This window comes from Pituophis catenifer, unplaced genomic scaffold (genome assembly GCF_029215685.1).
Source record: "Pituophis catenifer annectens isolate HBS135680 unplaced genomic scaffold, rPitCat1.0.hap2 SCAF_2, whole genome shotgun sequence".
NCBI classification, from domain to species: Eukaryota; Metazoa; Chordata; class Lepidosauria; order Squamata; family Colubridae; genus Pituophis; species Pituophis catenifer.
In genome coordinates this window covers 164,622,878-164,649,811 of record NW_027256882.1, presented here as the reverse complement: position 1 = coordinate 164,649,811, position 26,934 = coordinate 164,622,878, and the positions used below count along the sequence as shown (strand labels likewise).

Sequence of the window (26,934 nt, the reverse complement as noted above, 5' to 3'; positions counted from 1 at the left end):
AGTGACTAAATATTAATATGAAGACACCATGATACTCAAGAGATATGCATTGGTAAGATGACTCTGTTTGGAACCTAGAGCCCTTTTTGGCCTATAGATTTATCTGCACTCTACTCCCAGTAGTTGAAGTCTTATAAGGTTCATAACTGCTAACTCTCTTCCTCCCAAGCTGCTCATTTGCTATGGCTTCTGTTGTTGCTAGGTGTTTGAGCTATCAGGGTGAAGGCTGCAGAAATCTGGATGACTACAAGTCACGGCCACAAAGAGGTATCGAAAAGTCTCCTTGCTGCCCTCTAGCAATCGTCCATATTTTTGCAGCCCGGATATGTTAGTCCTGCTCCATACAATCAGATGTGTTGACTGTGTGGAGCAAGAGACAGGTGACAAGAGGAAAAGAATGGGAGTCTGTTTCCCTTGATTTTATCCCTGAAAAGATTTATATTCATTTACAGATTTACTTCATTTATCATCATAAGATGAAAAACCTCTATAAGAAAGAAAAAAAAAGTAAAGTAAAGGACCCCAAATTTTTTAAAAAAATGAAAACTACAAAAATCATGCACTTTCAAATTTGTCGAAGTATTCTCTCCTCCTTGGTTAGATGGAGCAGATAAGTCTTGGCAGTTTTACTAAAGACCAGAGCAGGAGGGCATTCGAGCCACTCTCACTCCTAATCTAAACCAAACACCATCATTGCCCTCCGATAATTTGCTGGCTATTTTGGTTGTTTCTCAGAAGAGACTCATAAAACCACTTGTGTTTTAGATACACGTATGAGATTGCACCTGTATTTGTCTTGATGGAGGAGGTGGTGCTGAAGAAACTGCGAAAATTGGTTGGCTGGGAAAAAGGCGACGGAATCTTCTCCCCTGGTGTGTAAAACCTAGTACCCGGAGATTTTCAAGGGTTTGTGTCTGTTTATAAATGTTTTAGAGGTGACATGCAACCAATATTATTTATTTATTTATTAAACAAATGTATATAGCTGCTCAACTCTCACATAGTGACTTTGGGCAGCACAGAACATTAAAAATCCGCAGTAAAATCCGCATAATTCAACTCACACACATAGTGACTTTACATTACCGTACATATCCACAGTTAAAAATTCATAATTTAACCTCCACTTTACCTTCCACCTCCTGGTGGCTGCAACAGAATCAGACAAGCTAATTGACTGGCTTTGAATGGGGTCCCCAAGCTCTCTGACAAAACTATGTCTTCAAGGCCTTTTGGAAAAGCAACAATGTGGGGACGAATCTCTGAGGGAATTGTGGTTCCAAAGGGAGGGAGCCACCACAGAGAAGGCCCTTAATTTGGATAATCCAAATGAAACCAATTTCCGCCATTCATTATGTCCAGCACGGATGCCCTGAAAATATCCGGGAATTACATACTAACCTTAAGATTTGACTTTAAAATGGTAATGAGTGGGTCATTGAACAATTCTCTGGGTTGTTTTCCTTGGTAGGAGGGTCCATCTCCAACATGTATGCCATGAATGTGGCACGGTATCACCGTTTCCCAGACTGCAAGCAGAAGGGGCATTGGGCAATACCAAAGCTGGCAGTGTTTACGTCAGAAGAGGTATTGTTTTCTTGCGTATGCTCTAGAGAACCAACCTACTTGCTTTTGGTTAACCCAGCCTAATTTGCTTTTAGTTTTGCAGCGGGAAGGGGGGGGTTGCCTCCTGAGATTATACTATTGAAATTTGGTGGCAAAATGTTTTGTTTTGGGGTATGATTAAAACATACCCTCCACCTTAATCCCCCTTAACATGTTTATTTTGAAAAATTCTGCCACAATGTTGCTCATGCCTTTGTGACTTTCGAAGATCAGTACTGAAAGTATGACCTGTTGCCCCCAAAACTGGCTTTTCCTAGACCCACTCCTGAGGCAGGGGGACAAGCAGTGCCTCAGACAGCAGATATTGTTGTTGGGAATTTGGGAGAGCAGACAAAACACTAATGGTCTCTGGAACAAATGGCCACCCAGTAGTGCTACCTTCAGAGAGAAAGAAGGCATTGTCTTATCAGCAATGCTAAAATAAGATTTAGCTGGCTTCTGTAATAGAACCTCTGGGGTGGACATATTGGAGATTAGGGGACGTGTTGTCCTGCACATTTGGAAGGCATCAGGTTGGGTACAACTAAGAGAAACTGAAGCTGGAACTTGTACATCAGAATTTGGACCAGACTGACCTGTTAACAGCAGCCATTTTGGGAAGATCCCGATGGCACCTTCATCATAATTGTAATTGAGTGTTGTTACTGATTGTCCCATTCTTCTGTTTCCTTATTTCTTTTCCAGCATTATAGCCTTCTCTAGAACAGTTAGATCTTTGCTTAATGTGTCCAAAGTAGGATAATTTGAACCTGGTCATTTGTGCTTTGAGTGAGAATTCTGGGTTAATTTTTTTAATGATCCACTGATTTGTTTTCTTGACTGTTCTCAGGAGTTTTCTCCAACACCAAAGTTCAAAAGTATCAATATTCTTCCTATCTTGCTTCTTCAAACTCCAGTTGTCACTTGCATAGGGTGTTGTATGGAATTTCAGAATGTGCACATTTCTGATCTTTGTAGGTATCATTTCCTTATAAATCAAACTAAATCTAATTTTATTCTGACCTCATATAGGTTTGTTTCTTTATTTATTGGAGTGTCAGTTGAGATCAAAGTGCTAAAAAAAGCTGAATATTTTTGTGCAACAGTGGAACAGATTTGTTTTGTTAATGGTTTTTGGAAGGGGAGGTGATGTTTTTTTGCTTTTAATTTATTCCAAAGAAAGTTTAATTTATCTCCTCAAAAAAGAAAAAAATTGGATTTGCCTGGATATTGGCAAATATGTGGGCCCCCTGGAAAAAGAATGCCAGAGATAGGGCCACCTGCCAGAAAATCTTGCTGTTAATCTCTACCTTCCTAAAGTAAATTAATTATTCCCATTTTGCAAATAACAGCTGTGAAAACACCAAATGGCCTTCATTTTGAAGCCTTGTATTGCTGTGTATCTTCTGGTAGACCATGATCTTTGTCAGAATCTGTGATCTATTGCTCTAAGTTTAGAGAAGATAAGAGGGATAATCCTAGGGAATGCTCTCTCCCCAGAACCAGGGTCAGGATTGTGTTGGTTAGGTAGAAATGCAACTTGATATTTCTTTGGGTAATAGTTGATTTCTAAATGGCTTCCCAGGATTCAGAACAGGGTCCTGGGAGAAGGTTTTTCTTAAGGGAAGAAATTGCTGATCCTCTTTTTTCTGCTTTCTAGTGCCACTACTCCATCCAAAAGGGAGCAGCTTTTTTGGGCATCGGCACTGACAATGTCTACCTTGTAGCAGTGGATGAAAAGTGAGTGTTAATAACTGGAAATCCTTATAAAGCTAGAGAAATCAAAGGCTCCGTCCAGGGATGAAATTCACTTACCTTCCCTACTGCTTCACAAATGTGCGCACGCCATGCGCACGCTCGCTTCGCTCCCGTGCGCCGTCATCCATGCATGTGCAAAGCCTTCTGCGCATGCGCAGAGGCTTAAAATTGTCACAAAAAAGTGACATCATGACATCCGCATGGGTGGGTGGAGCCTCCTGCAGCCACTGCTACCAGTTTGCCCGAGCCGGATAGAACCGGCTGAATTTCACCCCGGTTCCGTCTTGATGTTATAAGTGGATCATTTAATCTGGATTATCTCCCTAACCATACCCAACACAGATATCAGAACCACTGTGGATTGCATATCCCATTGTTCAATTGTCCCCTCCCCTCCACCCCCGATTTTAGGAACCCTTCGCCCCTGCAATGATTATGGTCTAAAAAAATTACAGTCTTTAAATCTGAACTCTGGGTTTTCAATTTCATGTTTACATAGTTCAATTTATTTCTATCTGTGGAATTCAACCCGCTAAGAATATTTATTTTAAGTAGGTTTGGGTTTCTAGCCCTTAAGATTGCAGAGAGTGTTTTCTCCATCAGCTGTAGTTTCTAACTGGTGGCACAATTAGTGAGGACATAATAAGAACTAAGATTGAAGCATCACTTTGTATAGGACCTTTCAACATATCATAAAACAAAGGCACCCAAGTAAGAGCACCTAAGCAGATCTATGGCAAGTCTTGGATCTAGTTCTCATTCTTTATCATGATTGGTCTGCATAAATAGCAGGTTTCATATGAAAGAGTTTCTTCTAGATCAGATGTTCCCCAACATTTCCAGCTTTGCACACCATCGGAGGGGGGAGGGGATGGTTTGCGCAAGCAGCTGACAAGTGCGTGCGTGCATGTACAGCTCCATTTCTATGAGTAGTGTGCACGTGTGCCTGCCACTCATGAAAATGGAGCTGCTCACACAAGTGAGGATGCAGGTGTGTGCACATGCACTCACCGGCCATTTCCACAGTTGCAAACCTCTCACGGCCCACAGGTTGGGGACCGCTGTTCTAGATCATATCATTTCAGTGTGTATGAAACGGATCTTATTATAAGTGGTTTCCTCAGGAGGAAAAATCTTCCTGTGCTTAAAAAAAAAAATCCTAATGCTTCACACAAGGCTGACGCGGAATCCTTTCCTCTGATCTAATTTGCAGCAGAGGTAGGTTCAAAGTGAAAGGTCCTTCTATATTACCAAAGTGAAACACAGCTTCATTCTGCTTGGAATGACTTGAAGTCAGCGTGGTTTAAGCAAGAGGGACCGGTTGAAAAGGACCTGTTGAATGGCTCAGTCATTTCAATCACTCTTTTCTTCCTCAGAGGGAAAATGATCCCCGCTGATCTAGAGAAAAAGATCAACCAGGCCAAATCAGAGGTATGTTGCCTGTGGAGGGTTTTGAGGGAGGTTAAAATTTTCCCTTTGCTGCTCCCATCCTGTATATGTAACAGGATGGGTTTTCTTCCCACATCCAAACCAGTGATCCTACTAAAAGAGACACCCAATGGGCATAGGGGCTTTGCAAATTCTGACTCTTTGTCTGAGGTGTGCAGCAAAGGAAGAAACAGTGTCCTAATGCAACAGCTTATGCTTCCTTTATCAAAGAGCTACACGTGAATGAAATGAAATTCAAGCAGATGCAACCACGTGTCAGATCCTATTGACTGGGCCATATAAAGGGATGTGGTGGCTCAGTGGCTAAGACGCTGAGCTTGTTGATCAAAAGGTTGGCAGTTCAGCGGTTCCAATCCCTAGTGCCATGTAACAGGGTGAGCTCCCATTACTTGTCCCAGCTTCTGCCAACCTAGCAGTTCGAAAGCACGTAAAAAATGCAAGTAGAAAAATAGGGACCACCTTTGGTGGGAAGGTAACAGCGTTCCGTGCACCTTTGGCATTTAGTCATGCCGGCCACATGACCACGGAGATGTCTTCAGATAGCACTGGCTCTTCAGCTTTGAAATGGAGATGAGCACTGCCCCCTAGAGTCGGGAACGACTAGCACATGTGTACGAGGGGAACCTTTACCTTTACCTTTTTATGCTAATGAAACCTCTGATCTTCTCTTCCAGAGAGCGCTCCCCTTCTTTGTCAATGCCACCTGTGGCACCACTGTCCTGGGAGCTTTTGACCCCCTGCCTGAAATTGCAGAGGTGTGCACAAGACACAAACTCTGGTTACATGTGGACGTAAGTACAATCTTCTAGAGATGTTGATGTGTGCTGTCTTAACAACTCATCCAGCAGATATATTTTTCCCCAATGGAGATAGGTAAGAAAATATCCAATGAATGGTTCAGTCACACAGAGGTAGAGCGGACAGCTGTCTTGCTGAGTGAAGTGTGATTTATTATTCGGGTATATTTGTAGAAAAGTGGTTTTCTTGATGTTTGTGAACATTCTGCATAAGCCCAGATTTTCACATTCTGCTTGAAAGCTATCTTGAGATTCTTTTAGCATTTAAAAACTAACCCTTTAACTAGTCTGTTACCATTTGAATTATATTCTTGTATTTTTAATTTGGGATTTCCAATAGTAGTACTATCCCAGGGGTAAAATGCTATTGGTTGAGACCAGTTCTCCCGAACCGGTAGTAAAAAATGCTACCGGTTCGGGTGAACCAGTATTTCTGACGATCAGCTGGACGACGATCAGCGGTGACGTGCAATTTATATTAGCCAGAATCGTCAGATTTCCTGGTTTCTAGCTAATCTAAATCACATGGCACAGCGGTTTCCCCTCCCCCCCCGCGCTATTTTACCTTCCTTTGCAGACTCGGAAGGCTTCAAATATTCCTTTTTTAGCACTGCGTGGGCATGCCTCACACATATATATGCGTGAAGCACACGCTCAGTAGCAGACTCATAGAACCGGTAGCAGACTTCAGAGGATTTCACCACTGCACTATCCCCATGCTTTTGACTGGACTTCTTTTTGAGTGACTCACATGGCCTTTTTTTCCTGCTGTAGGCAGCCTGGGGTGGCAGTGCTCTCCTCTCCCAAAGACATCGGCATCTTCTGGATGGGATCGAAAGGTAGATACTGTTTCTTGCAGAAATGAGCTGTGAAAAGATACAGCCATGACTTTGACTTTGGACTTGTTCGTCCCCTGTCTCTGTTTTTAATAAGTTTGTACATCTTAGAAAGAATTTGATCATCATTTGTACAAAACTCTATGGCAGTTTTACCCTTTTATCATTCATAATTCCTCTTATCTACCTTAAATTTTTCCATTAGATGTGCAGAGGGAAACCAGCGGCATTTAAAACCTCCCAATGTTATCATTTTTAAGTTAAGTTCTCCTTGAGAAAAATTCAACGAATCAGCATACGGCAACCATTTTTGTTTAATTATCAATTTCCCTTCTGAAAAAGATTTCTCAGGGTGATAAGCATAAAGGAATTTTAAGAGTCAGTTTTGCCTTATAGCTGTTCCAAATTCTCAGTATGGCACGTCGAATAAAATGGTTTTTAAAATCTACGCTGAGCTTGATATTTATCAGGCCACAAATAACCATGTCATTCAAATGTATAAACAAATACTGTAGTTTCTAGTCAGTGTCTTTATGGAGTTAGAGGGATCTTGATTGGCCTCTGTGTCATTTCATCCCCACTGAATTAGAACTACAGGGCCACGTTCACTGGCTATTTGCCCTGTCAATTGAACAAACAGTAAGACAACAGTTCCCTCTCCTGGCAGAACTGCCCAAATGGTACAAAGAATACTCTTGCCTGTTGCTTTAATTCACCAGCTGCAGATATCTAGTGTCCTGCTACTAGGAGCATGTGAACATGTAGGTGCAGATCAAGTATTCCTAACTGCATGATGTTGGTAAATTACACTGCTGGAAGTCCTCTGTTAATGACCCAATTCAGTTCTTTAGAAAGTCAGTATCCAGCCCAAAGTCTAGCTAGGCAAAGTCAGAGGAAGGAGAGGCAAACAAGACAACCATAGAGATGTGCTGGAATGACGCACTGGGTCAGGCACATGCACATTTGAAAGCCAGAGGTGGGCTGCTGGGTAGATGCAGTGCTGGTTGGCTGGTGGATGAGGCCAGGTACTTGTGATGTAAGGTTGGCAGACTGCTCATTCCGAGGGATTGGCTTGAAAAAAAAGTCTTCTGCATCTCCATGAATAGGTTGACTTCTTTCAGTCTAAAAGAAAAAAATCAACTTAGATGTAAATTTTATTTAATTAGTTATGTATTAAATGTATAAGCTGCCCAGCTCACTATCAAGCAACTGGGTGGTTTACAATGCACTAGATCACGGGTTTCCAACCTTGGCCACTTTAAGCCTGGCGGACTTCAACTCCCAAAATTCCCCAGCCAGCAAAGCAAAGCTGGCTGGGGAATTCTGGGAGTTGAAGTCCGCCAGGCTTAAAATGGCCATGGTTGGAATGGAAACCCCTGTACTAGATAACAATATAAAACAATTAAAACATTAAAAACATTGGGCCTTGAAAGTTAAAACATTAAAAGATTGGTACTTCAGCCTCCAAAGTTTTTGCAATTGTTCAGAAAAGGTAGGAAACAGTTAAGAAACACTCTTCTCTTCTTTCTTTGTCCTTTAGACCATGGGAATTACTGTTTTTAGCTGAACAATACCATGATTATAGTGGCATTTATGTGTTCTTTGACTTGCTGAGACTTGTCTGTGGGAGCAGATTTGAAGTGATGCCATGGGAGTTCCTGGTTCAAGGCCTTTTTCAAAGTCTGACCCCTATGGTGCATGTTAAGAATCCCATTTAAATGCAAGGAGTCTGGTAGCACCTTAGCAGAAAAACAAATTGTATCAAAAGCCAATTTGTATCAAAATTGCATTAAAAAGCTGATCAGCTTAACTACTCTATTGTAGCTGATGTCTTGAGCTGCAGTTCAAAAAACTTGTGTTTTTTAAATACATTTTATTTGTTGAATAGGTGCTCCTTCTGAGTTTTGGATACCATATAGCCCAGGGGTCTCCAACCTTGGCAACTTTAAACCTGGTGGATTTCAACTCCCAGAATTCCCTAGCCAGCAAAGCAAAGCTTAAAGTTGCCAAGGATGGAGACCCTGATATAAAGAAACATATTTCTCTGACAATCCATATATATATATATGAAAGATCCAAAATAAAGAGGTGCACAATGAATTTTTACCAGTCTTCTAAAGATGGTTATTAGTATTTATTTGCATACGAGGTTTATTCAATTATGACATGCTCATTTCTATTTTCCATCCAGGGCTGATTCGGTGGCTTGGAATCCCCACAAAATGCTTATGACTGGGCTTCAGTGTTCTGCCTTCCTGGTCCAGGATAACTCTGTAGGTATTCAGAGTCTCTCTTTCTCTTCTTGGACATGAAGCAAGATATAGTACAAGTTCTCTTTCCCTCCAGATAATATGGCTAGAGGAAATCCAGAGCTACCATGTTTCCCCTGAAATACCTGGTTTATATTTTTTTGAACCCTGAAACAAGCGCTTGGCCTTATTGCCATGCGCTCAAAAGCCCGATTGGGCTTATTATCAGGGGAGGCTTTATTTTGGGGGAAACAGGGTACCTAGTCCAACTCTCTGTCCAAAAGTCAAAGTGAGACCTTTTTGTACACTACTAACTCATTCTGGATTTATGTTATTTCTTCTGCTTAATTACTGCAATAAGTCCTCAGCTAGCAGCATTAAAGTGGAACTCCATACTGCAGAATATAGAAGTTTGATATTCCCGGTGAAGGCTAATATTGTCCAACTGCTCGGTATCACCTATTTACTATGAAAATAATATTTAAATCTATTCTGAGTCCTAATATTTTGAAACTTTAGAAACCCAAACTAAAGTTTCTAAAGGTGGTGAAATAAATGACCAATAGAAAGCTTTGTGGGATTGTGGACTATACTCAGCTGTAGTCTTACCATTCCTTGCTTTAGGCAGAGTTGTTGTTAGTTGCGAAGTCGTCTCCGACCCAGAGTAGATCCTGTCAAACTAGCAAGGTCTATTTTCTTATTAGGGGAAGGTGATCTACTCTAATACGGTATGAGTTTGTCTGCCTATTAAGATCTCTTGGAACTTTTTATTTTTCTTCATGAAAATTAGAAATGCTTTGGTTGGGATTAAAAAAAAAGAGCTGTTTCCATTTGCAGGCCTTTATAACAGGAGTTCACCTCTGAATACTCCCTCTTCCTGTTCGCCCTCTTTCCAATTTTGCCAGGTATTTTATCTGCCATGTTGTTCCTGCTCTGAACCAGAGACTGCAATGAATAACACACTCCATTATGGGGGTTGGGGGGGGTTTAGAGTTCAAGGTTTTTTTTATATAAAGGGGATAATGATGGGGTACATTCTATGGAAGTCCGGGGGGGAGGGGAGGGTTAGGGGGGGCTAGGGAGGGGGGGTTTGGGGAGGTTGGGGTGGGTTAGGGGGGTGAAAATGGGGTGAAAATGTAATGGTAAAACTTTTACAATAAAAAAAAAAATAACACACTCCAAATATGACTTAACTCAGTGGTGAAGTCCAAATTTTTTTACTACCGGTTCTGTGGGCATGGCTTGGTGGGCGTGGCAGGGGAAGGATACTGCAAAATCCCCATTCCCTCCCCACTCCTGGGGGAAGGATATTGCAAAATCTCCATTCCCACCCCACTCTGGGGCCAGCCAGAGGTGGTATTTGCCAGTTCTCCAAACTACTCAAAATTTCTGCTACTGGTTCTCCAGAACCTGTCAGAACCTGCTGGATTTCATCCCTGACTTAACTTCTTATCCCACACCATTAATCATACCACTTAGAACCAATTGTAGCGTAACAATCTCCCAAGATCTTATGTTACACACCTCTCTTTTAAACTCTCTGGTTTCTGAGTCTATGATCACCCTATTCTTATCACATTTCCCAGTTCATTTTGAAGTTCTTTGAAATGAACTTCTGCTTTGAGCATTTTGCATTGTCAAGTAGAATAAATCATGTCATGTTTTTTTTTTAAAGATAACTCTTTTGATACCTCTTTCTTCCCAGGGACTACTACAGAGATGCCACTGTGCCCAAGCTACCTACCTCTTCCAGACAGACAAGTTCTACAACATAGCTTATGACAGGGGAGACCAAACCATCCAGTGTGGACGCAAAGTAGATTGCTTTAAGTTGTGGCTGATGTGGAAGGCCAACGGCAGCAAAGGCTTGGAGCAGAGAGTGGATAGGGCCTTTGCTTACACTCGGTATATGAAAAGACTCTAGTTTGGGATAAGTTTTCTTCTGCCATTCCTGGTGACTGGCATGTGGTTCAAACATCTTCCCTAGCATTTTCTTCTTTTTTATCCTAGGTATCTAGCTGATGAAATTAAGAAGAGAGAAGGCTTTCAGCTAGTGATAGAGGTAAGAGCTATCCAGCCTTCAGGGCTAGCTTTGCTGCTGACGTGTATATTGTATGACATTATTTATTTACTTGGACCCCGTCTTTATTATTTTTACAAATAACTCAAGGCAGTGAATGTATCCAAAAAAAACCCTTCCTCTTCCTATTCTCCCCATAGCAACCAATCCTGTGAAGCGGGTTAGGCTGAGAGTGAGTGACTGGCCCAAGGTCATCCAAATGGCTTTTAGGGCTATGGCGGAACTAGAACTCACAATCTTCCACTTTCTAGCTACTAGGAAAAAAGGGGCACTTTATCATGTCCAAAGTTGTACTTCTGCCATAATAAATAATGGGCTGTTCTCACACATAAGACCCCGCCTTGTGCTCAGATCACTGATTAACAAGGGAAGAGGTGAGTTCTGGATGTGCTGAAAAACAGAAGCTGGATATCCATCGGTCACATATGCTTCAATTTGGAGTCCTGAACTGAAGGAGGTTTTGATTCAATGGTTCCCAACGATCCCCATTGGGAATCTGCAAGCAGCGGGCGAGTGAGTGAAGCTCTATTTGTGCAAGTGGTGTGTGGGTCCACAAAACCAACCTCTCCGCCCCCACCCCACCCCCCCCACCCCCCGCTGCTGCTGCTCCTGTTCCCGGTCTGCAGAGCTGAAAAGGTTGGTGGGGACCACTGGTCTAAATCATTCCTACCAATTCATGATCTGACACTTCAGTTCTAACTGTCCATTAAGTCAGCAGTTTTCACATACTGCTAAGCCAGATTGTGTGCTTGTGTGTGCTTTCAAATCATTGTTGACTCCTGCCAACTGCCTGGATAAGTCCCTGCAGTTTCTTGGAATGATTTTCAGAAGCGGTTTGCCCTTGCCTTCTTCTTAACAGACTGAGAGTAACTGGCATAAGGTCACTTAGCTGATTTTATGCCTAACTCAACAATTTACCAATTTCTAGCCTGATGCCTTAAGCACTACACCAGGCTGAATCCAGAAATTGGGATTTGCAACATTTTTTGGCTGCCTGGGTCTCATTTTTTAAAAACAAATATTAAAAGGGCAGTAATGTAGTGGTAGGGGACATAGTGGCTCAGTGGCTAAGACGCTGAGCTTGTTGATCAGAAGGTCGGCAGTTCAACGGTTCGAATCCCTAGTGCCACGTAACAGGGTGAGCTCCTGTTACTTGTCCCAGCTTCTGCCAACCTAGCAGTCTGAAATCATGTAAAAAATGCAAGTAGAAAAATAGGGACCACTGTGGTGGGAAGGTAACAGCGCTCCGTGCACCTTCGGTGTTTAGTCATGCCAACCATATGACCATGGAGACGTTTTCGGACAGTGCTGGCTCTTCAGCTTGGAAACGGAGATGAGCATCGCCCCTAGAGCCGAAAATAACTAGCACACATGTGCGGGGGAACCTTTACTTTTACCTTTAATGTAGTGGTATCATCTAAAGGGGTGGAGGCAGGAATTTTGATTTCATTTTTGTGGGGGATTGACGTACCGTTTAAAAAATGGGAGCTAGTATTTTTAGCTTTTTGGATGACTAATGTATCCATTTTATTGCTCTGGCTAAAACAGTGCAAGAAGTTACCAGACTTCCGGACTTTTCGTCGGGCCCTAAAAACACATCTTTTTCACCTAGCCAGGCTGGCTTGATCCCATCCCTTCGGTTTTAATTTGTAATTGGTTTTAATCTGGGTTGTTTTAATTGGATAGCCAAAATTATTTAATGTTTTTAAAATTGCTTTTAAATTTTATATGTTATGTTTTACCATGGCTGTTCACCGCCCTGAGTCCTGTTGGAGATTAAATAAATAAATAAATAAATAAGAAGTTAAGCCATGTAATTTGACAGTTTGCCACAGACCTGCAGTAATGCAATCTTGAGAAGTCTTGGACCCCTTAGGGTACTCACAGCAGAGGTGAGTTTCAGCAGGTTCTGACCAGTTTTGGAGACCCGGTAGCGGAAATTTTGAGTAGTTCGGAGAACCGGTAAATACCACCTCTGACTGGCCCTGCCCCCATCTATTCTCTGCCTCCCAAGTCCCAGCTGATTGGGAGGAAATGGGGATTTTGCAGTAACCTTCCCCTGGAGTGGGGAGGGAATGGGGATTTTGCAGTAACCTTCCCCTGTCACGCCCACCAAGCCACACCCACAGAACCAGTAGTAAAAAATTTTGAATCCCACCACTGACTCACAGGGAGATCATAAATTGCTTATAGGTGACATAAACTATGAATTACAAGCCACAATGGTTGGGTTTATACATCATGCTAGATTAAAACCAAATAAACCATTTTATGGTTCTGTATTCCAGTTTCTTTACTGACAATGTGTCACTGCCATAAGAAAGTGACTTCCTACTGTACAAAGGTTAGAGGGAAGAAATATCATTTCACATGCTCCTCTTTTAGGGTTTCTTACTCCTTTTTTTTTAACTTTTTCAGCCAGAGTTCATCAATCTCTGTTTTTGGTATGTACCTCCCAGTCTGCGAGGACAGGAAGGCTGCATTGATTACTGGGTGAAACTGGAGAAGGTAAATGTTGGCATCTTTGAAATAGGAAATAAGAGCAGGAAAAATCCCTCTGGGGGCTCCTGGGTTGTAAAAGAAGTGCAAATAATAAATAAATAACTTTATTGTCATTGTACGTGTATACACAGTATACCCATCCAAACGAAATACACTTAACACCCAAAGACCAGGTCCAACATACATAACAATCCCCAAACACACTCCCACCCACCACAATTCTCCACCCCTAACCCCCCAAAAAATCCACACAACAGACCAAGTAATACTGTCCAACAGCTCACTGATGGTGGCCCTTTAGTTCATTGTTGAGTGCAATTATAGCTCTGGGATAAAAACTATTCAGAAAACGTGTGGTCCGAGTTTTAATTGTTCTGTATCTTCTGCCAGAAGGCAACAGTCCAAAAAGATTGTAAACAGGATGGGAAGAGTCTCTGAGAATGTTATGTAACTTTCTCAAACAGCGAGATTTGAAGATGTCGTCCAGGGCTGGTAGCTGGAGTCCGATGATATTCTGGGCAGTTTTAATGATTCTCTGTAGAGCTTTTTTGTCTGTTACAGAGCTGCTCCCATACCATGCAAGAATGCCGTATGTCAGGACACTCTCAAGGGTGTTGCGATAGTAGGACAGAAGTAGATGCTGAGATAGATTTATCTTCCTGAGCATTCTCAGGAAGTACAGCCTCTTCTATGCCTTCTTCACAAGCAGGTTAACATTCATAGTCCATGAGAGGTCCTTCGAGATATAAATGCCCAGAAATTTAAAACTATCCACCCTCTCCACCTCCTCACCATTTATGTACAATGGTAGATGTACATCTCTCTTCCTCCTGAAGTCAATTATAAGTTCTTTAGTTTTTGTGGTGTTAAGTGTGAAATTATTTTCATTACACCACAATGTCAGCCCTTGTACTTCCTTCCTGTAAGCAGACTCATTGTTCTTATTAACGAGCCCCACCACTGTTGTGTCATCCGCAAATTTAATAATTGCGTTGGTGTTATACAATGGGGTGCAGTCATGTGTGTACAAGGAATAAAGGAAAGGGCTTAGCACACAACCCTGGGGGGCTCCTGTGCTTAGTATTAGAGTAGAGGAATGGTGAGATCCCATCCTTACTGACTGTGGCCTACCTGTCAGAGCAGAGTTCACACGTTTCTGGATCCAGCATTCATTAAAAAGGAGAGCTCTTTCAGGATAAATGGACATGTGCACATTTGTTGCTTGCATACAGCATCAAACAGGATGCAATACAGGAATGTTAATTCCTGCCTCTGAGCTCTGCAGAAAAGAAAGACAAGGGGCAAATATGGGCCACTTGTGTTGTGATGCAGTGGTTCTCAGCCTTACATCCATTGATGTTATAGGGCTAGAAGTCCAATCATCTCATACAACTGGCAATTAGACATTCTGGCTTGTTATGTTGGAGATGTACCTTAAAAACCCACATAAAATCCAAGGTTGGGAACTGCCGCCTAATGCTCAGTTTCCCAGTGACAGAAGAGGACGTAGACTAAGGGCATCCAGATGGAGGCAACAACACCAGTAGTGGTATTCACTTACCTTCGCTACCGGTTCGGAACTGTGAGTGCGCGTGCCATCTCTGTGCATGCGCACAGCAGCCGTGATGATGTCCGGGTGAGTGGGTGGGCGGAGCCTCCCGCCGCTGCCGCTACTGATTTGCTCAAACCGGGTAGAACCAGTAGAATCGCATCACTGAACAACATCCATTGGTCATTGACCTTATTTCCACAGCATGCTTAATTGGGGGTAAGGGGAGTGGGCTAGAGTAGTATGGAACATGAAGGAGGGGTTAACTGTCAGCTAGCACTCCAAGTCCAATTTAGTTCCAGGTTAAAGCAAGCTCCACCCAGTCACTCAAGGATACAGGTAGTTGTCGACTTACAACCATTCACTTAGTGACTGTTTCAAGTTACAAGGGCACTGAGAAAAGTGACTTGTGGCTATTTTTCCACACTTAGGAGCGTTGCAGCATCCCCAAGGTCACATGATCAAAATGTAGATATTTGGCAACTAGTTCATATTTATGACGGTTTCAATGTCCCGGGATCATGCGATCTCACCTTTTGAAAACTTCTGGCAACCAAAGTCAATGGGGAAGCCAGATTCACTTAACAACCACGTTTCTAATTTAACAGCTGCAGTGATTCACTTAAGAACTGTGGCAAGAAAGGTCGCAAAATGGGGCAAAGCTCACATAATGATGGCCTTGCTTAGCAACAGAATTTTTGGGACTCAAATGTGGTTGTAAGTCTATACGTCTGCAAATGCAGCCCATTGACCTGTTTCACAATGCTCGTGTGAAAAAGCTAAAGAGAGCAGCTAGTAAAGCCCACCTATAACAGAGCTGGCAAAGCTTAGAAGTGCAGGACACGCATGCTAAGCACTCACAAACTGCAGAGGCAAAGCCATACCAAGCGTCCCTAGTCCCTGGTGAAGAGGCCAGTGATGTTGTGAAGCCTTGCCAGGGGGCTTCTGGTGTTCTAATTTATGAGGTATCATCCACCATTAATTCCAAAAATGATATTTTTGATCTGGTTAATCTGAGCGCCTGTTGCCTGAGCCACAAGTAAGAGGTTTTGATTTGGATTTGGATCTATTGGCACATAGGTAATCTGGGAAAAAGGTCATGAATAGTAACTGAATCTTCAATATATGGGTTTTGCCAGATTTTCATATAAACATTTAGTATATACATCAAGGGGGCAACCCTACATAGCCATCATTGGTAAAAATTGCACCTAATTTGATTCCACATTTGAAAGCCATTTTTAGAGCCTGTCTGGGAATAAAGTTTCATTACAAGGGGGGGGGGGGGAATATGAGCGGCATGATGGCCTAGAGCAGTGTTTCCCAAACTTGGGAACTTCAAGATGTATGGACTTCAACTCCCAAAATCCCACAGCCAGCCATGCTGGATGGGGAATTCTGGGAGCTGAAGTCTACACTTCTTAAAGTTCCCAAGTTTGGGAAACACTGGCCTAGAGGTAGAGCTCTTGCCTCACAATCAGGAGGCTGTGAATTCGATCCTAGGTAGTGACAGATATTTCTGTCTCTGGGTGCAGAGAAAATATCTGCTGTGAACTTAGCGCAGGCAACAGGAAGGGCACCCGGCCAGTAAATGCTCAGTTTCAGTTGCCTGGACTCCACACCGATGCAAGGGAATACAGGGTTGTTAAAAGAAAATAAAAGGAGTGGGGGGGGGGTAATATCTTATACCATATAGTGCAACCAGTTTCTGAAAAGTTTTTTTAATTTTTCCTTGATTAGGTAGCTCCACTGATTAAGGAGCGGATGATGAAGAAAGGTTCCATGTTGGTGGGCTATCAGCCACATGGCAAAAAAGTGAACTTTTTCCGCCAGGTGGTCACCAATCCAGCAGTCACCAGAGATGACCTAGATTTCTTCCTTGATGAAATTGAGAGGCTTGGCGGAGATCTATAGATTGTGTATCGTACAGATTGGAACAGTTACGTATGTGGTTCAAAAGCAGACATCACTTTAATTCCAATCACCATTGCACCACTGTTGAAATGGCTTGGAAGCTACGCTTCTCCAATCATGCAGAAGGACCCGTGAGCAGGTGCCACTGGCATGGTGTGTTTGCTGCTACTAAGCCATTTTACAGACAAACATATTATGAAGATGTAACAGTAATGTGTGCGCCCCGCCCTTCCCTCCCTCCATTGTTATCTATTTCTGTAACTGGGTGTGTTCCAAAATTAAAGCAAATGTTATTATCTTAATTTCTTCACTGCCTTCTGCAAAAAAACCAAAAAACAAAAAACAAAAAACCAAGGAAAGCCTAGGATTATCAGAGGTGAACTCCAAAATTCAACAGCCACTAAATAGCAGCAAATAGATACAGACAATTCAATCTCTTTGCTGCCAGCTAGTAGCTTGGAATTTTGCAGTTTGGAACTGTAGCCCTTGGGAAATTCTAACTTCCTAGTGATTATTTATTCTGGCTTCACTTCTTCTGTCCTAATCACCACAGTGCTTTTCCATAAGTTTCTGGTATACCTTCTCTTCTTGAAGAGGAGCAGCTGGAGAAACAAAAATGATTGATGGTTTAAGGGATTAGCAGATCAAGAATACAGCACCTCTGCTTCTCGAGCCCTGCTTTATGCGTTGCTGGGTCTTAAGGACTCATAGTCTCCATGATGATTTGCTCCTAACCTGGTCTGAGATTTCCCAATGGTATATCCCCCAATTTCTACTGTGCTGCTTCATCATGAACCGGGCTGTTCTGGGACGGACGAGTGAAGAATATTGGGAGTATATGCCAAGAGTATATATTTCCAGCAGATGGGAAAGTCACCCAGCTGTCCAGCTAAAGCAAGCGGGCACTTATATTTGGCAGGAACAGTGTAGGAAGATGTTGGGAGTCAGATGGTCACTTAATGGCAATGGCATTAATTCAGATTCATATTAGGGGGGAAAGGCAATGGTAAATCACTCCTGTATTTTTACCAAGAAAATGATATGGACAAGCCCTGCCTTAGAAGATAAAAATGGATAGTTCTTTTTTTTCTATTTTGCAAACTAACTTCTACTTTTCAAGTAAGATTTAACTAAAATCTAACCCACATTCCTCTCTCTCTCTTCCCGTTTGAGTATAAGTACTGACTCCTTAAAAAGTCCCTATAGTTTTGGGGCAAGAATTTTCAAAGTAGTTTGCCATTGCCTTCTTCCTGGGGCTGGGAAGGAGTGTCTGGCTTAAAGACATGAATCTGGCTTTGTGCCTAAGGTGTGATTAGAACTCACAGACTCCTGGGTTCTTGCTTTACTTGTTTAACCTACTAAAGTTATTTGTATTTTTAATGGAGGAAAAGATGAAAACAATGTAAAGCTTAAGGGCTACGGAGGTTGAATTTATGTACTGAATGCGCATTTTACTTACCTTCCTAGGTATTTAAATGTACTGCTTTTATAAAACTCCACCATTTTATACATGGTGCATTAGAAATAGTAAAGCTTCTGCCTCCAAACAGCATTAAGTCCTTTATATTTTTTAAAACGTTTTAAATGATCCTTTTGATTTTTAAAAAGTTTAAAAACTAACATAGGACAAACATGGACCTAGAATTTACAGAAGCAAAGACAGTAAACAAGAAAGAAGCCCTACAGTCAGTATAATGTAAGCAATGAATCATTAAAGTGAATTTTAAAATAACAACCAACAAGGCACGGACATTTATTTAAACTACAATCTAAACTAAAAATTTAAGCCTTAAACTGAAATAACTAGTTTACTTCTGTCCAGAGTTAACGGGCATTGCAGTGAGTACAGGTAGCCCTTGACTTACAATCATTTGTTTAACAACCATTCAATTACAACAGCACTGAAAACTTGACTTATGACCAGTCGTTACACTTGTGACCATTGCAGCATCCCCACGATGACATGATCAGAATTTGGGTACTTGACAAGTAGCATTTATTTCCTATATTTGCAGCATCCAGGAGGGGTTACATGATTGCTATTTATGACATTCCTAGAGGGCTTCCCAAGAACAAAGTTAATGGGAGAAGCTGGATTTGCTTAAGGACCTTGTGATTCATTTAATGACCACAGCAAAAAAAAAAGGTAATACAGACACAATAAAATCATGGATTGTATCAAATTGCAAATGAACAGCATTGCACCAGCTTAGCACAGTATTTGACCTTTCCTCAGGAGTTTGTAATGGGATGGGAAACCAATGACATGCATTTAAAAGAACATGCAATCTCTGTTATTAGAGAGGTAAGTATTACTGGGTTTGGTTTCAAAATGCTTCATTTCCTTTCTTTATAACACATCGGTGAATGAAGTGTGAATTGATTGATGGTATCTCTCTCATAAAGCACTATGGAGGGATATATAAGTCTACGTGCTACTGCTGTTTGTCTGTCTGTCTATCTATCTATTATCTGTCTATCTATCTATCTATCTCTATCATCTTATCTATCATGTCTGTCTATCTTCTATCTCTCTCTCTATATATATATACACATGAGGACCCAGATTGTTGGGGGCAATATGTTGACTCTAAAAATCTCCGAATGTAGCCCTGCCCAGCCTCACAAACGGAGATTTCAGAGGCTGAAAGAAGCCTCTGAAAGAAACTTCAGAAAAAAGCCTCTGAAAGGCTTTTATCTAAAATAATATGGCAAGCAACGAAAGAAGAATCAGTAAAGGTTCTAACCAAACTATGCTAACAAATCTGGAGAATGACACAATAACCAACAGATCGGAAGAGGTTAATCTATATACCAATACCAGAAAGGAGATTGAACAGAGTACAGATAGTCCTTCAGAATAAAAGCCTCTGAAAGAAGCTTCAGAAAAAAAGCCTCCGAACAGAGTTTCAGAAAAAAAGCCTTTCGGAGGTTTTCAGACGCAGAAAAAAAAAGTTTTTTCTGAAACAGAGTTTCAGAAGTGTCAAAGGCAGAAAAAATAGCAAGGCACAGAGCTCACAACCAAGGAACCTGTTGCTAAAATTCACCTCTGGGAACAGCTGATTGGAGGTATTCTGGGAGGCCAATCCACCCACCAATCAGTTTTTTTCTTATTTTCCTCCCCAAAAACTAAGGTCTTATACTCCAGTGCCTCTTATACTCTGAAAAATATGTGTATGTATGTATGTATGTATGTATGTATGTCACATGTATCGTATTGTATCATATATCTATCGTATCTATCGTATCTATCTATCTATCTATCTATCTATCTATCTATCTATCTATCTATATCTTTTTTATAAGTTTTTTTTAGAAATGGGAGAGGATACAAGTGAAGTCAGGACACGACAAGACAAGAACATGACACAGATACAGTGGAGAAGACAGAGAATTAGATTTGCTTCGTCATTTTATATAAAGCAAATAAAACTTCAGCACCGAACAGAGAAAATAAAAAGGGAGGAAAAATAAAGAGAAAAGAACAATTGCAGGCCTGTTAAAAGGAGCTACTGCAACAGAGATGAAACAAGGGAAAGAAAACTTGGGAAAGAAGTTAAAAATTTGTCCAGTATGGGAAGTGTTACCAACAACCCCCATCCCAAATTACTGATATTACTAGTACTTCGCAGCACTTCAGATCCAAAGCGAAGAATATGCTTTAAAGCAGGTGGGGTATGCATTGTGCACTTTTGTCACTTCCTTAAAGAAGGACTATCTTTTTCTGGGCTCACAACAGTAGCAATCCCAGGAAAATGTATACCTGAGTTAAGAAAGCACCAGCACTTGTTCTGAAGCACCTTGTTTCTCCTGATACTATAAAAAAAAATCCCTACAATGGCATCCCATTGAATTGAAAATTTGGTATTTAATATGCCAATATTAAGTACCACAGGTGGTGAAGCAGACACTGAATCCTGGTGAGGCTCATCTTCTGCAGAGTTGGGTGAACTTTTTCGGTTGCATTTTATTCTAAAAGAAAAGCATAGGCACTGATGTCAAGTTCTACCCCTTCCTTGTTGAGAATGTTATACAGGTGGTGTGCGGTGGCCTCGTTCTTTTCACGGTTCCTCCAGTCCAACAGCATGGAGAAAATTTGCATGACCATGTTTTTAGAATACTCCTCTTCAAACTGCTCCAGACGTGACATTTCCATACCCAGGAACAAAATGCCAATCTCCTTCCAGTTCTTGCCCATTTTCCTGGCTAGTTTCATCAGCTGTTCTTGTGAAACCAGCTTGGATGGTGCTGAAAAATGACAGAAGAGAAAATTTACAGATGTAAAAGAGATGAGCTGACACCGCTTTCCTTTATTATCTCTAATATCATACAGGTAGTCCTTGCTTAACAGCAATAGTTGGGACCGGGATTTCTGTTGCTAAGCAATGCAATTGTAAAGTACACATCGCATGACTTCAGTGCTTAGAAATGGCAAGTAGCCAGGCTACTTGCAACCTTCCCTCCTGGCTCCCCCATTGACTTTGGGGAAGGTTAGAAAGCAAGCACAGAAGGTTAGAAATGGCAATCACAAGATTGCGGGACGCTGCAAGATTGCCAAGAAGCAGTTGTTACTACCCCTTGTTCAGCACCACTGAATGAGGGGGTCATTAACTGAGGACTACCTGTACTTGCCTAAAATCTGTTCAAGGATTTAATACTACAGTGTTACTACCGTAACAACCAAGTCATCGTGCAAGATTATATGATGGTGGTTAGGGTCATAAAAAGTGCTGGATTATGATCTACTTTTCATGGGACAAATAGAATAAAGAAATATATCGCCATCTGCTTGCTGTATTCCTAGGCAACTATAAAAGCAGGGATTTTATGGTTAAAGTATTTTAATTTGGGGATTTCATTATACAGGATGTGGACTCTGGATATTTAGATATGCTCCCCCACAACAAGCTTTATAAAAAAAAATAATAAATTGTACACAGAGTCAGCTTGGTGTAGGGGTTAAATGCATCATGCTAGAAACTGGGAGACTGAGTTCTAGTCATTAGACATGAAACCGCCTACATGAACTTTGGATCACCCATTCTCTCTCAGGCTTAGGAAGAAAAAAAATGAAAATCACTTCGGTAAACATTGCCAAGAAAACTGTATGAACTTGTCCAGGCTGTCATCAGGAGTCCAGATTTGAAGGCACAAACATATATATCACAAGCTGTGTAATGGTTGATTACAATCATGGGCCTTGTATCTGTATACTACTCAAACCTTTGTGTCTGTAACTCACAATTGGGTGAAACAAGGCACCATACGGTAAAACCTTTTGAAACAAGGTACCACAAATGGGCTTCCTTACAGAATGTGCAGCCAAAGTCCAGTACCCATGACTCCGGTGGAACTGAAATCTGACAAATTTATAGAACAAGTTATGATAAAAATTATCGTGAAGTATTTTATGACATAAAGAAAATGTCATAAAACATTTCCTATGCTCAACTCCTGATGTTTAACGGTGCAATAGGGACACTTTCAAAGCAGATGCATTTCTGAATATCTGAATTTTTAAGAACTTTTCCAGTGAAGGCAGTACAATAGAAACTCTGCTACTATAGAAGCATTAAGGAATCTGGTAAGGAAATTACCCATCCCTCAGCAAAGTGGCAGGCAGTTCTGTGGGTCAGCTGAGGAAGGAGAGGAGGAGGGTTCACTAGCGCTCTCTTGAGGATCATGTGGGGAGAGGAAATGGAGTAAGCCTATATATTATATGTAGAAAGAATGACCCAATGGGTCATGGATTGTTTAGTAACACTATAAAAATATTATGCATGAATAAGCCTCATGGATTTATTTACAAGCTGTGGGCTTTTCAAAAACTACAAGGACTAATTTTTGAGTCCTAATTTTGCCAGTCAAAAGAGTCAATCATAATTCATGGGATATGTGTTTTTAAAACACCCACACTCTTAATAACCCCCAAATCAAGAGCAGCTGCCGCTCCTTTGCTGTTCTGGAATCTTGAGAGGTCTGGCTCAACTATAAAGGATAGCAGAAGAAAACTTGCTTTACATCTGCCACATCAGATGGCACCTGACTCAGGTGCACCACAACTTTGCTCATTTCTTCCATCAAAGACAATGCAGATTCTTCTTATTGGCAGATTTGCCATGTTAGTTCTACCTAGACTGCAGCTTTTTGGGGAAGATCAGAATTTACAGCATCCATAACTTAAGCATTTGCAATGCTTTTGCCTTCATCCTGTTTATTTTTGGTGCTGCATCAACTCAGCCTAAATACACTGTATGCTCAGTGGATTTTATTTACCTCTATCTTTTTCCTCAAAGCTCATCTGCTGTGCAAAACCTTTGGCTTAATCACTCAACCTCTATTTATTGATGAAACACATCCTTAATAAGGCTACACTATATGCTTTTTAACTTGGGAAAAATTGTGAGTGGTTGTTATCAAAGAAAACACAGCTATGGTATCATGAACTGCAAAACTTGTTTGCTAATTTGCCCCTAAAACTGTTGATGAATTTTAGTCAACCAGCAATATCAATAAGCAGCAAACCCATAATAACCTGGCTCGACTCATGGATCAAGGCCCTGTGACTTTTTTCTTAGCTCAAGGTGGCCAGTTTAACTACTCAGTAAAAAAATATAATGTATGTCAGCGTTTTCATTCTTGGCAACTTTATAATGTATAGACTTTAATTCCCAAAATACCACACATTGTGAAATTGTCAAGACTGGGAAACACTGATGGGGTGTGAGGGGGGGACTGTCAGTTCAACATTCAGATATAGGTATTCTCTTCTATGGGTACCCTGATCTATATTAACAAACATTATTCTGTATTTTCTCTTTCCATCCTTTTATTATCTGCTTTATTATTAAAATAATAATAATAATCTTTTTCTTCGGAATTCTCCTTTAGTTATAACTAGAAAGGACAACTAGCAATAATCACCCCAGACCCGGTGACTAGGTTTAAATGCAGATCTTGCAACCAACAATATTCACACTGATTTCTGTACTTTTCCCAGTCTCTCTTCTATCTCCCCATTCCCATCTCAAGCGTACATCTCAATTGTTCTGGATTATTTCAAAGAACTCAAGGCTCTTTGAAAGCCTTTCCATTCCTGCGTTGATTTGCCTTGTAAAACACAACGAGGCTCCAAATTGTGATTCCGTGACAGCAGGGGCACTCGAAATAAACACAGGACAGTAGATGATCGATACATTTTTAAAAAATGTTTTTTTCTGGCCCGCAGCATGCAGCTACGTTCTTCTGTCTTTGCTATTTTAAAGCATGGGTAATTGGGCTGAGGTGATTATTGCTACGTGTCCTGTTATCCTTGATAATCCTAGATACAGTTCCACGACAGCAACTTTCGGTTTCTACAGATCTCAGCCTGCTAGCACGGTGTGCGGCTGCTTGACTTGCCTTTATGCTTACCCGCCGCTGCCGCTGCCGCTTCCCTTTCTTCTTCGGTTCTATCATACCGAGGAACCCCTCGTCTCTGCACCACCTGCAATTGCGAGACGAGATCCTTCCTCGGGATCTTGTTTAACACCTCGACGACGACATCTAAGGCGTTTTCGGGGTAGTATTGCAAGATCACTTCCGCTAGATCCACCCGAGAGACAGTGTCGCGTTTCCCGCGCGGGATGGCGTCGGGCAATAAAAAAGCAAACGTCTTCAGCTCTTTGTCTGTCAGATTCTCAAGGATTCCGAGCAATGTCTCTCTCTCGTCCATGATCGCTTTTCAGTTCCTGGAATGTGGGGGCTAGTGGGGCGCTTAGCGAAGGATCGTGGAGGGATGGGGGTGGAGGATCGAAACGCCACTCCCGCTTCTTCCCAGGCCTGATTTTTGCAGCGCGGCGGGGAAATGAGCCCGGGAGAACAAAAGGGCGCGCGCGGGAAGATGGTTCATTTCCCTTTCGCTTTCATGTGTTCTACCCCTCCCCTCACCCCGCGCCTCATTGGAGGAGATTCATGTTCGATTCGTGGAACTAAAGGATGGAAGAGGAGCCAAGATTTCCTGGGTCTTAAAACAAAAGAAAGAAAAAGCATTCAGGTGTAAAATTCCTCCCTCTGCCTCACTCACCACCAATAATCGGGTTCTACAGACGAACGGCGCGAAATCTGAACCCTGTGTACACAGTTGCTAGTGCGGGAGTAGCACTCCCGCTCTGATACTGCACATATTGGAAAAAAAAATAAAATAAAATTTGATCTCTATAGCAACCTACCTGGGCCTAGTATCCTCCAGAAGGTTTGGCACTGCAAGCTCCAATATTCTAATTCGTCATTTTTAGGACCCCTTTGCACTTTTAAAATTAAGGAAGATCCCAAAAGAACTTTTATATGGGTTATATTTATTGATATTTACTACATTAAAAGTTAAAAGTGATGTGTTTGCTGCTGCTATTGCATCTCACAATTGTTTGATGGGATTTTAATATTATTTTTCAATTTAGGCTAGCAAATAATTATGATTTTGCAGATCCCTAAGAGGGTCTTGGGGATCCCACCAGGGGTTTTATGACCACACTTTAAGAAACATTGCTCTAATTAGCATTGCAAGATGCCTAGAAATACAATCCTATTCTGCCAATAGTGCCAAGGAAATCACATGGATTCACACTGAGGATGTTTACATTATGCTGGATTATGAACTTCCCAGGTTGCAAAATGCCTAGTGAACTGCTAGGGGAGATCAAAGCAAGTACTGTACAAGTAGCCCTCCTGCTTAAGGTATGGCCCAACAGAAGGTGAAGAAAGTAGTCTCAATTGAGTCAAGATGATCAAAATTACAGCAATTCAGGCCTATCTTCAAATCACAGATGAAAAGAAGTAGAAATGATTCTTTGTGGATGCCATTCTAGGCTCTTGCCTCTGGAAAGGAAGATTAACTTTTCCAAGGCAATATATTTAATGCTTGTAATATTTTGGCTGGCAGAATGCTGCAGGAGGCTGTGCCCTCCCCACTCTTTTTGCTAGCAGAGGCACTGCGGGCCGGTCCTTTGCTATTTCCAGGTTGGCCCTGCGGCAAGATCTAAGCACCATGCAGGCCAGATCCAGCCCACGAGCCTTGAGTTTGACACCCCTGGGCTAGAAAGTGAATGACATACTAATCTTTAAACTTTTCTGTCATTTTTTAAAAACATTTCCCTCTCAAACCTTGCACATATATTTGTACCATTCTGGAGTTGATTTTGAGAAATATGAATATGTCTACAGTGTGGTTTGGTTTTACATGATTGCAGCCAGACTAATTTGTGAACTATAGTTTATGCCTTACTGGATTTTTTTCTTCTTCCATTCAATCATGTCCAATTCTTGGAGACTACCTGGACAAGTCCCTGCAGTTTTCTTGGCAAGGTTTTTCAGAAATGGTTTGCCATTATATCCTTCCTAGGATGAGGGAGTGGCTGGTCCCAGGTTACCCATCTGGCTTTGAGTTTAAGGCGGAACTAGAATTCACGGTCTCCCTGTTTCTAGCCTGATGCCTTAACCACTACTACAAACTGGCTCTGACTGACTGAATGCTGTGCACACATTCAGATACTCTGCAGACAATGCTTCAGCCTCTGCAGTGAAATGACAGATGTCGCTTTCTTGTTACGTTGAGAGAAACAATTGAGGCACCATAAAGATTGCGACCAAAGAGTTGTTTTTTTTAAAATACTGTACTGCAGTATTCTCCATGGATGAAAAACATGGCATGGTGAGCAGATGGCTTTACCCTTGTTTCATACTGCAGTCTATTCTATTGTGGATGAGGGATCCCTTATTTCAATGATCAGAATAGAGCTGGAAGGGGGGCCCTGCTCAAGCAGGAGACCCTATATACCTTTTCACATAAGTGGTTGTCTAGTCTTTTCCTAAAAACTTCTAGTGATGAAGCACCTACAACTTCTGAAGGAAGGGTATTCCACTGGTTAATTGTCCTCACCGTTCGGAAGTTTCTCCTTAGTTCCAGGTTGCTTCTCCCCTTGATTAGTTTTCATCCATTGTTTGTCTTGCCTTCTGGTGCTTTGAAAAATAAGTTGGCAGCCCTTCAAATACTGGAAAACTGATATGTCACCCCAATCCTTCTTTTCTCTAGGCTGGTCATACCCAATTCCTGCAACTGTTCTTCATATGTTTTTGCCTCCAGACCCTTAATCATCTTAGTTACTTTTCTTTGCACTTTTTTCCAAAGTCTCAACATCTTTTTTGTAATGTGGTGACC

General features: G+C 41.6%; 2 protein-coding genes across 3 annotated transcripts in view; one reads left to right on the top strand and one right to left on the bottom strand.

Annotated features, from left to right (window-relative positions):
- The window catches only part of CSAD (cysteine sulfinic acid decarboxylase), a 28,053-nt gene extending 11,031 nt beyond the window's left edge, over positions 1 to 17,022 (top strand). Inside the window, exons 5-15 of the mRNA XM_070934964.1 lie at positions 766 to 872; positions 1,472 to 1,587; positions 3,266 to 3,345; positions 4,740 to 4,794; positions 5,487 to 5,603; positions 6,384 to 6,448; positions 8,637 to 8,718; positions 10,400 to 10,599; positions 10,705 to 10,756; positions 13,193 to 13,282; positions 16,566 to 17,022. Coding sequence (XP_070791065.1) covers positions 766 to 872; positions 1,472 to 1,587; positions 3,266 to 3,345; positions 4,740 to 4,794; positions 5,487 to 5,603; positions 6,384 to 6,448; positions 8,637 to 8,718; positions 10,400 to 10,599; positions 10,705 to 10,756; positions 13,193 to 13,282; positions 16,566 to 16,739 — 1,138 coding nt within the window. The 3' untranslated portion in view covers positions 16,740 to 17,022. The remainder of the gene's footprint in view (positions 1 to 765; positions 873 to 1,471; positions 1,588 to 3,265; positions 3,346 to 4,739; positions 4,795 to 5,486; positions 5,604 to 6,383; positions 6,449 to 8,636; positions 8,719 to 10,399; positions 10,600 to 10,704; positions 10,757 to 13,192; positions 13,283 to 16,565) is intronic.
- Positions 17,023 to 20,587: 3,565 nt separating this feature from the next.
- LOC139310745 (FAS-associated death domain protein-like) lies at positions 20,588 to 24,581 on the bottom strand. 2 transcript variants are annotated; one of them, XM_070934962.1, is made up of 2 exons: positions 24,141 to 24,581; positions 20,588 to 20,987 (listed from the first exon to the last, which is right to left on the bottom strand). In XM_070934962.1, the coding sequence occupies exons 1-2, from the start codon at positions 24,451 to 24,453 to the stop codon at positions 20,707 to 20,709; spliced, it is 594 nt and encodes a 197-aa protein (XP_070791063.1). In that variant the 5' UTR covers positions 24,454 to 24,581; the 3' UTR covers positions 20,588 to 20,706. The 2 variants fall into 2 exon arrangements, with proteins under 2 accessions (XP_070791063.1, XP_070791064.1); XM_070934963.1 differs by having other exon boundaries at positions 24,153 to 24,581.
- Between the last annotated feature and the right edge of the window lie 2,353 nt (positions 24,582 to 26,934).

Coding starts and splice junctions, on each gene's coding strand:
- LOC139310745 (XM_070934962.1), bottom strand. CDS start 24,453: ATGGACGAGAGAGAGACATTGCTCGGAATCCTTGAGAATCTGACAGAC. Junction 20,988..24,140: donor AGCGGCGGGTAAGCATAAAG/GCAAGTCAAGCA, acceptor GTCATTTTTCAG/CACCATCCAAGCTGGTTTCA.